We start from the raw sequence: 9,803 nt of genomic DNA, 5'->3' as shown, positions 1-9,803 counted from the left end.
TAATTCAGTAAATGTAATTTCTCCACATCCTTAATGATGCTTATATAGAAATACATGTACTCACGAGAAAGGTATGAACGATCATTTTTACCTCACATTGGCCTCCAAATTTATTAATAATATACATAAGTCATAAGTGGTAAAATAAAGATAGACTCGGTGTTCGTAATCTAATAATTTACAAAAAAAAAAAATCCAGAGTATAATATATAGAACATTAGCAAAACAATTAACCATCATAGACACAATTTGTTGGAGCATATAAAAAATACATGTGTTCTTTTTTCTTTATTTACATATAAAATGCATAAAATATGACTTACTTATAACTAATAATTTTTTAATTTTCATGTTGTATGTGTAATTTTTTTACAGAAAAGTAATATATCATTAATAAGTGAAATAAAGAGAGGGAATGGGAATCTATGCAGAGAAAGGAAAAAGAGGTAAAAGCATGTGAAAGAAATAAAAGAAGAGTTTTCATCAATAAAATCTCACTAAAAACAAATATTAACTTATTAAACATCTCAATCAAATACATTTCTTCTGCTCATGCAGAAAGTTAAACAAAGGATTTACAAGAAAGTAAACATTGATGTAATTAAATTAAATAAGTTAATATAGAGGTCAAGTATATTCCATGCTAGTATAGAAGCAGTCACAGGATGAGTAAACAATCAATCATTCCCCATAGAGATATCTTAAAAGACATCTTCATCTGCAATAAATGAAAATATACGTATATTACATAATAGTTGATTGCACTAAAACAGGTCACAGTTGAAATTTGTATTAGGATATGATAAAATGAATGAAAAATGCATTGAACCAGTAAAGTGACAATACCATTCCCCTCTTCTACATCATTATAATCATCTTCATCGTCATCAAAATATTCATTCTGCAAGATATTGATTTAGTTAGTCCTCCTTTTAACACAAACAGAAACAATGCTTAGCAAATGTATGCTTCATATCCGAGAATAATATATCAAATGCCACGAAAAAGTGAAATAACTCTTCAAACTTCAAACTGCTACCATCAGCCCCAAACTGCTGATAAATTACATGATGCCATTGCCACGCATTACTCCCTTATACCAGCACCATGTCAAATTAAGCATCTTCTAAAATCCAATTTTACAAACAATTTACATTGAATGCTGAAATAAGTTTATTTACCATCTGATGTTCAAAGGAAGTATGTGTACACTCTTAAAGAGAAATTCAGAAATGCCATGTTTAATATAGTCTTAGTCTAAACTCTTGAAGAGAACTTCAGAAATCTCAGAGCAAGACAAAGATAGATAAAACCTTTCATGAATCTTGTTTTATAATTTATTTTCCTTCTAACAGACATGTAGTATGTGTAATATTTGGAAAAGAAATGACATGTAGTATGTGTAATTTATTTTATGTAGCCTAATGTTTGATAGAAACCAGTAATACCAAATATTCAAAGTCACAGTAAAAGAGAGAATTAAAGAAGATAGACAGAGGTTGAGTATTGATTGAAAAGGTTTACAGCAGACCAATGGCTACTGCCACAAAGCAGGGCTCCAACAGAGAGAGCTATTGTTCTTTACTCATGATTTTCAACAGAATTAACAAAAGGTATCTCCTGTCACTACCACCTTAGCACCTTTCCTCCTATTACTTCTAGAATGAACTCTCCGAACCTTAGGGTTGTCACGTATGCCATGACTTAATTTCCCATCTGAGCCTGGCAGCTCTTCATGAGCTATATCAGTATTCCATTAAGGATGCTTCTTAATCTATTAAACATTTCAAGTTCCTTTATTTTGCCAATTTTCTTATTTAGTCTTTCATTAGAACTGTGATGAATTGTTTGAATTTATAATTAAATAAGTATTATAATATTCATAAAACTAATGGATTATGTTATGCTACTCGGTACCAGGTTGTTTTCCTTCAAACTCTGGTGTGAATTAAGTGGATTCTGCTACGAATTGGGTAAGCAAAAGTGAATTTCTCATTTTTATTGGGCAATTTTGGAACACCAATATACAAAATGGACAACTCTGACATAATATTATGAGATATTTTCTTATATTCTAGCAACTTCAATTTGAAGATATTACTGGGTGAGCCTTACAAAAGCAACATATTCTTTTCACAAGTTCAGGAATGGTAAAATTAACACGTCAAACTAGAGGATAGAGTGGAACCTGATTATAATCATCGTCGCTAAGATCTTCTTCAGGCTCCTTATCCTCAGCATTTTCATCTTCATCTTCACTTTCACCATCTTTTTTTTCCTTATCAGCTTTATCCTGTCGCCCCTAAAAGTGGAAGAATCATCAACATATTGGACTTTACTGGACAAAATGGAGGTTACCAAACAATATGAATAAAGCAAAAGCAGTTTACTACCAAAATTAATGATCTAGGGTTTAATGCTCCATGAAGTGTACTGATCTAGCAGAGATGGCAATGACTCTAATGGATAGTAGTGGCAATCATATTGCCATACTGGTGGCAGCTCTCACAGTTAATAACACTGGTGATAACTGTTAGCATTGGAAAGGGAATAATTAAGTGTATAGACACCGGCACATCGCCTGTAATAACAACAAAATGGTGTTGATGTAGAGTGACAAAGATGGTTGCAATAGTAATGGCAATGGTGAACACAGCAAGGGTGGACAGGTGGTTGTTGAAGTATTAAACTAAGGTTGTTTGGTAACTTATTACACCATATACGTGTTGGTTAGAGACTAAATATTGTTAATTTATTGGCTTCATGGTTGAGGCAGGAGAGTTAAGATTTTGAGTGATAAGAAGGAGGATGACACAATCCCTACCCCCAACAAAATACCAACTATACTAAAATTTGTCATTAAAAAATATAATTGTGAGGAAATATAATAAAAAAAATTAAGAACTCAGAAAATCACAATCACCATATTTATATCTCGTAACACTAATAGTTCGTAATTCACACTTAATCAATTACGGATCCAAAAATGATTGGAAATTTTAACCCTGTCTTGTTAACATGAAAAAAACAAAGGAAATAATTATAGGCATAGGTGCTCTACCTCAAACTTCTTCTCTAGTTCTTCAAAAAATGCCAGTTTTTTTGCCTCTGCCACAGAAACATCTTCATAAGTCTAAGGAAAAATATGAAGGCTATATCATTATTATAAGTAAGCAGAGATCTGCCTCATAAAACGGATAGTATCTCGTGATAATGTAGACTAGACTAGAATGGCGAAACCATGTGAACGTAGAATGCTCAATGCTCAAAAGAATGACATATGTGCGACTCTTACGCAATGAAAATTTCATAAAACTCTTCAAAAAGAGCAGGATCTAATAAGGAAGACAAACCCCGTTCTGTCATTAAAATTTGAATAACTTAATCATATTTGCAGATAACTAATAAGTAACAGCTTAGCAAAATAAAAATAAAAAGGTCACGTGAAATCACCAGCCTCGGGGTTCCATCGAAATTTTTTCCTGCTTGGCATTCCCTTAGATGTGCCTGAAATCACCAATTTGGGACTAAATCATTTGTTATCAGGAACCTAAAATGCATAAAGAAAAGTAGAAGTATTTTTCTACAAAAAACATAACCACTGCCCCAAAAGCGCATTCCATTGTTCACACCTTGAACCAACTCCTTAGGAAATGCATTGAAATTTAAAATTTGTGATAGAGAATCACGAGAAAACATAGATTTCTTCCTGTCAGAAAATCTTTCTATGTGCATTCTTTTGCGCCCTGACAATAAAACAAAAAAAGCTAGTAAAGTTGTTAGGGAAGGGAGGAACCAGACATTTAGGAATATATATGGTGCTATTCAAGCATTGAAAATATTTTAAAAGCAATACGTATAGCTTTTGATGGTGTAAACCTGCTCATTCCAAATGATCTTTACAATGAGAGAAGTATACTTAAGGGCTGTTTACTTTCTGAAAACATTTTCTGTTTTCATTTTCTAACATTTGTTTCATTTTACTTTTGTTAATAAAGAGATAAGAGATTTTTGAAGTGAACAATTGTCTACATTTTTAGAAACCATGATAATGTCAAAAAAACTATTTTCCTTATTTACAGAAATGCATCTTCGTCAACTAACATTTCATCTTCTCTCCATAACAACGGTTATCTTCAAGAGTCTCTTATCAACGTAAAATAAACACAAATTTTAAGAAATAAAAACAAGAAATGTTTTAACAAAGTAAATGGCCTTTAATGTATCATCAAGTCACGTGAGACAATAATACAATTATGGAATAAATCTTAAATTTGGCCCTCCAATGACTAGGGTGTCACCATATTTGTCCTCTAAATATTTTTGTTAACAAATTAGTCTCTCAAAAATGTAAGTATCACCATAATAGTTCTCCAAAAGACATTATCACCAAATGAGTCCCTCCGACTTCAATTCAAATTTGTTAAGAACTATCCGTGTTTGACGAACAAATTTGGTGGTAAATTCTTTGGATAACTAACATGGTCAAATTTTAATCTTTGAGAGACTAGTTTGATGACAACAAAAAATGTAGTTGACTAATGTAGCCATATCCAAATTTTTAGAGGACCAAATTGCAGTTTACTCTATAATTCTGCATTGAAGTCATATTTCGTAACTCTCTCTCTCTCTCTCTATATATATATATATATATATATATATATCACATAAAAGACAATTGAATTGATACCTTTTTTTAAGTCTGCATCCTCTACAATATAAGGAGACACTTTCATATAAGCGTCATACATGTGTCCTTTCCTAAGCAACATTTTCATACTCTCATCAAATTCATTGAGTTTAGGCTCCTCCAACTTAACATCCTGTAGCATCAAATTGATAAAGATGAGCATTAAGCAGCAAACGGTTAATTATAATGTATAAATATTAATATATACTTAATGAAGAAACTTAGAAACAGTCAACCCTTTTGCTTGCAACCTTCTGACACAGAAATAGTTATGAGGTCTTGAACATTTATAATTGAAGGCCTTTTTTTGAAAAATCAGAAAAATAATGTTTTGTCTATTGCTCATTAGATTTAGACTATAGCATTGTTTGCAAGGCCAAACCACTAGCTTATAGCATATAAGCTCGTATGATCAAAGTAGAGATATTTAGTAAAGATTAACTCACAAGCTTATAGAATCTTTTAAGATACTACATCAAGTAGCTTATTGCGTATCATCTTTTCTCTCAGTTTTACTCTCATTATCTTAATCGGAAAAAATTAAATATTAATCAAAATATAGTTTTATGTTGTTATATACTTATAGTTAAATTTACCAAACACTTCAAATTCAATATGCTAATTTATAGCTTATCTGTTATTCGTTATCAGCTATCTTATTTTTCATTTGCCACTTTTACTAAACAAAGCCTGTGTCTATCCCCTTCGTATCAGTGAAGGATTATTGAGTGGAAAAATTAAGTCAGCCAATATGTATGTATTTGTTTTCAGACGAAGAATTACATCCAATATGGCCTTAAAGACTTAACAAAAAGGAACTGGTGTAGAGAATAGAGAGTGCAAAGAACAAAGTTATGAATGCATCATGCATATATAAGGGTTTGTTTGAATGGACTTATTCGAGTTTATCTGCAAGAACAAGCACTTGTGAGTTTGTTTGCAAGAGCTTATGAAATGTCCATAACCTGTTTTTTTCAATAAGCTCTCCAGGTTAGCTTATGAAAACAGTTTATAGCTTGCATACAAACAATGACTATAGTTAATCTTTTGTTATAGAGTTATATCTTATTTGGATACACAACTTAATTAAATGCTTATAGCATAAACGTTTATCATATAAGTGCTTGTGTATAAGCTATTTTTATTTTATGATAAAAAATAAAATAAAGTCAAAATAGTTTCATCTAAGATATAAGTTGTTTTAATAAGTTATCCTAGAAAACTTAAAGGAAATTAACGAAAAATAGCTTATGAACATGGCATAAGTTGTTTCTAAAAGCTCTCTCAATCAGTCTCACAAGTGCTATTGCTAATGGATAAGCTCAATTAAGTTAATTCAAACAAACACATAGCTGATTTATAAGCACTATACAATAAAATAAGCGGTTAACTACGTGGTTTAACCAACCATGTCCTAAATATGTTACCTCAGGAAAAAGTACAAATGGCAATGGTGGGACATATGTTGAAAAGCCTCCCCCTCGTCCACGTCCCCCTCCCCATCCTCTACCTGCCATTTCCGATTAAATTCCAATTTCAAGTGAAACTGCTTATACAAAAGAAGCAAAATAAAGTAAGGATTTAACAAATCACCTAATGCTCTTCTCTACCATTGCAGACCAAAATTTAAGGTAATCAAACAGTACAAATTAAGCAAGTGCAGGGAATGAAAGTTCTGGGAATACTGATATTATTGATGAAAACATGATGAAATGTAGTAGGAAACAACCTCCCTAACTACCCCAAAGCTAAACTCCTCAGCAGGGTTAGCTCAACACGTTATGAGGCCTAAAGTAAAATTATTATATAGGGTCTTTTCAAAATTTAATAAATAAATTATTAATATTTTATTTAATAAATATAAATTTTCTTTAGCATAATTAATGTCATTTTCAAATATATTTTCTCTATATTTTTTCAACAAATGAAATAAGACATTACAGCAGTTCTACGGCAATATCAAGAACTCATGTAAAAATTTTCATATTTTAGTTGAAGAAGAAAATAGTGTGTATACATTGTAGCACTTCAATAACTCATGTTAACTATATGTTCATTACTTGTCTCATGATTTCTCAATTTATAACTAATATTTCTAATATGAGCAATGTGCTCACTTTTTGTCTCATAATTTTTCAATTTATAACTAATATTTCTCTTATCCATACTACTTTTAAATACTAAGTATTAAATAATTTACAACAAAAATAAAATGTTTTATTTTATTTATATAAGATTTTATCCATTTTAATTTTAACAATATCAACATGTGACGCCTTTTTCTTTAAATTAAGAAGAAAAAAATTGAGGCCTTTTTTATTAAATAAAAAATTTTGTTTTGAAGGGGGCCTAAATTGCTTGCTCTAGTGGCCTTACCATTCGGCCGGCTCTGTTTGCTCAGAGAATATGCAAATTCTCTGCCAACAACACAATTTAACTTTTCTTACCTTCTCTCTCCATTCCACTCCTCTATATAACAAATTTCACAAACCACCACTACTAACTAACGTCTCAGTATGATGCCAAGAACTAGGAGAGTTACATGTGTAACATCTCACTGCCAACTCAGTCATCTCTAACATCTCACTGCCAGCTCAGTATGAGGCCAAGAACTAGGAGAGTTATATGTAAACAGTAGGGTATTGCGGTGAATATGTGCGCGATGACAAGTTCTTTCTCCTATTTGGTTCAAGTTCTTTGAAAGTGAATTTCAAATTACAAGTTCTTTGCAAGTTCTTTCTTCTTAGAAAGTGAATTTCAAATTAAATCCATATAAATTGAATTAAGATACCAACCATTAAATTGAAAAATAGCTTGCAAACAATTTCAAGGGTACATTGCAAAAACCATGTAAAAAAACCCTTCACCTCTTTCACCAAGGCACAATATTTGAAAAAATTCAACAAAAACAACCCCCAGGGCTTCGCTATGAATTCTTAAAGACGTACCGACTGGCTCTCCGATAGACTCATAGATAGAATGGCCTTTCATCGACCCCTTTCTACTCACCCAGGAACCGAGGAGACAAAGAAAGAAGAATAATAATTATTTATTTCGCCCGAGGGTTCCTTTAGAGAAGAGCCACGCTAAATAGATAGGATCCATTTCCACCAATTTCAGCAATTAAAAAAAGTAGCGAATGGAAAAACCGGAGTAGCGGGTCTCTCAGGTTAGAAAAGGAAGAACCGAAAGAAGATCTCTAGTTGAGCCTTTACACCTTTACTATTCAGAGAAATGTCCCACTCTTGGCACACAATCTCTAGAATAGGTTCCTAAACGTCCTATATCTAGGGACAGGACAAGGGTCTTAGCGAAAGAGGTAGGGCGAAAAGCGACCAACCGAGAGGGGCTATGTGCACTTAACGTGATCGATGGATCTGTCAAAGCTTTCTTTTATTACGCGTGTACCTATCTCCAACTCCGATAGGGGAAAGATATTGCGGATAGTTTGACATAACCAGGCATTCATTCCTTAGTCACGAGTGAGCAGCTGCTTCTCCTAAAGACTGGGCTCCCAAGGCATAAGAAAAAGAGAAAGCGGATTAGGAAAGATTCCAAAGATTGCTTTACTCATAGACAGGGTTCAGGTTAAGTACGCTTAAAATAAAAAGGATAAAAGAAATTAATACTAAAAACTGAGGGAGGTGGGAAAGGTCCGGGCTCTTCTTTCTTTGATTTGAAAAGAAGGTGAGAGCCTTAACCCTCTGGTCTGTGGGTAAACCATTCAAAGATAGAAAGCAAGTGTCCTGCCTGAGGAGCTGTTTATGAAACAGAAATCCCAAGTAAACTGGCTTGAAGCTGGTGATCAAAACACTAGCTATTTTCACAGAGTTGTCAAAGCCAAAGCTGCTAAGAGCAGAATTCTATCTATCACCTCTGCTACAGGAGATTGAGGAACCTGCTTTGATTAAAAAGGAATTCTTGCAGCATTTCCATAATTTCCTTGGAACTGCAGATAGCAATGGTTGAGGTGGTGACACTGAAGAGATCAGATCATTGCTAAGCCATTTTCTCACTGATGAGCAAGGATCTGCACTGGTGGCTCTTATGACGGCTGATGATGTTAAGAAGACAATCTTTCTAAAGGCAAACAAATAAGGCACAAGGACCTGACGGTTTTACTGCTGAATTCTTTCAATCCAGCTGGAGCATTGTGGGGAAAAGAGTTACCAAAGCTATCCTTGAATTCTTCTCTTCCTTCAAGCCCACAGCCAGCCGATTATCTTCAATGTGAATGTGCCATTTTATCGGGAAAATTTGAAGCAATCACTTTTCCCTCTTTAGTGACAGTTCAATCCTGCCAGTTGAGCGTTTTCTCGGTCTTTTTGGATGAAAGTTAATTTTAGCCCTACCTAAACTGGCATCAAAATGTGACAGTTGATCATTTTCCCCGTCTTTTTGGCATAATCTAAACGACAAAGTCGGATCAGAAGGCTTACGCACCCTGGGTATACGACGATATGAGTTCGCTTCGCACCTTGCCCAGGGGAGGGGCACTTTCACAATTTCATTGGAACTGCAGATAGCAATGGTTGAGGTGGTGACACTGAAGAGATCAGATCATTGCTAACTAAGCCATTTTCTCACTGATGAGCAAGGATCTGCACTGGTGGCTCTTATGACGGCTGATGATGTTAAGAAGACAATCTTTCTAAAGGCAAACAAATAAGGCACAAGGACCTGACGGTTTTACTGCTGAATTCTTTCAATCCAGCTGGAGCATTGTGGGGAAAAGAGTTACCAAAGCTATCCTTGAATTCTTCTCTTCCTTCAAGCCCACAGCCAGCCGATTATCTTCAATGTGAATGTGCCATTTTATCGGGAAAATTTGAAGCAATCACTTTTGCCTCTTTAGTGACAGTTCAATCCTGCCAGTTGAGCGTTTTCTCGGTCTTTTTGGATGAAAGTTCATTTTAGCCCTACCTAAACTGGCATCAAAATGTGACAGTTGATCATTTTCCCTGTCTTTTTGGCATAATCTAAACGACAAAGTAGGATCTGAAGGCTTACGCACCCTGGGTATACGACGATATGAGTTCGCTTCGCACCTTGCCCAGCTTTCAGGAAAGATCCGATGCAGCTATCCAGAGATATAAGCTTGCCGGCCCGGAGT

At 33.9% G+C, this 9,803-nt stretch overlaps 1 protein-coding gene across 5 annotated transcripts in view; it reads right to left on the bottom strand.

The window, feature by feature from the left end:
• Positions 1-477: 477 nt before the first annotated feature.
• LOC101495880 (uncharacterized) overlaps positions 478-9,803 on the bottom strand; it is a 13,070-nt gene continuing 3,744 nt past the window's right edge. Inside the window, exons 1-9 of one of the 5 annotated variants that reach the window (XM_027333770.2) lie at positions 8,099-9,142; positions 6,118-6,200; positions 4,691-4,823; positions 3,633-3,767; positions 3,454-3,507; positions 3,062-3,108; positions 2,189-2,302; positions 847-901; positions 478-718 (exon numbers count right to left, since the gene is read on the bottom strand). In XM_027333770.2, the coding sequence (XP_027189571.1) occupies positions 702-718; positions 847-901; positions 2,189-2,302; positions 3,062-3,108; positions 3,454-3,507; positions 3,633-3,767; positions 4,691-4,823; positions 6,118-6,200; positions 8,099-8,159 (699 nt within the window). In that variant the 5' untranslated portion in view covers positions 8,160-9,142 and the 3' untranslated portion in view covers positions 478-701. Of the gene's footprint in view, positions 719-846; positions 902-2,188; positions 2,303-3,061; positions 3,109-3,453; positions 3,508-3,632; positions 3,768-4,690; positions 4,824-6,117; positions 6,237-7,638; positions 8,066-8,098; positions 9,143-9,803 lie in introns of those variants that run through there. The other 4 variants (XM_004498227.4, XM_027333771.2, XM_027333772.2 and 1 more) reach the window with 4 other exon arrangements.

Source organism: Cicer arietinum, chromosome 4 (genome assembly GCF_000331145.2).
Source record: "Cicer arietinum cultivar CDC Frontier isolate Library 1 chromosome 4, Cicar.CDCFrontier_v2.0, whole genome shotgun sequence".
Taxonomy (NCBI): Eukaryota; Viridiplantae; Streptophyta; class Magnoliopsida; order Fabales; family Fabaceae; genus Cicer; species Cicer arietinum.
Note: the sequence above shows the minus strand (reverse complement) of the source record. Positions and strands in the feature narration are given on the sequence as shown.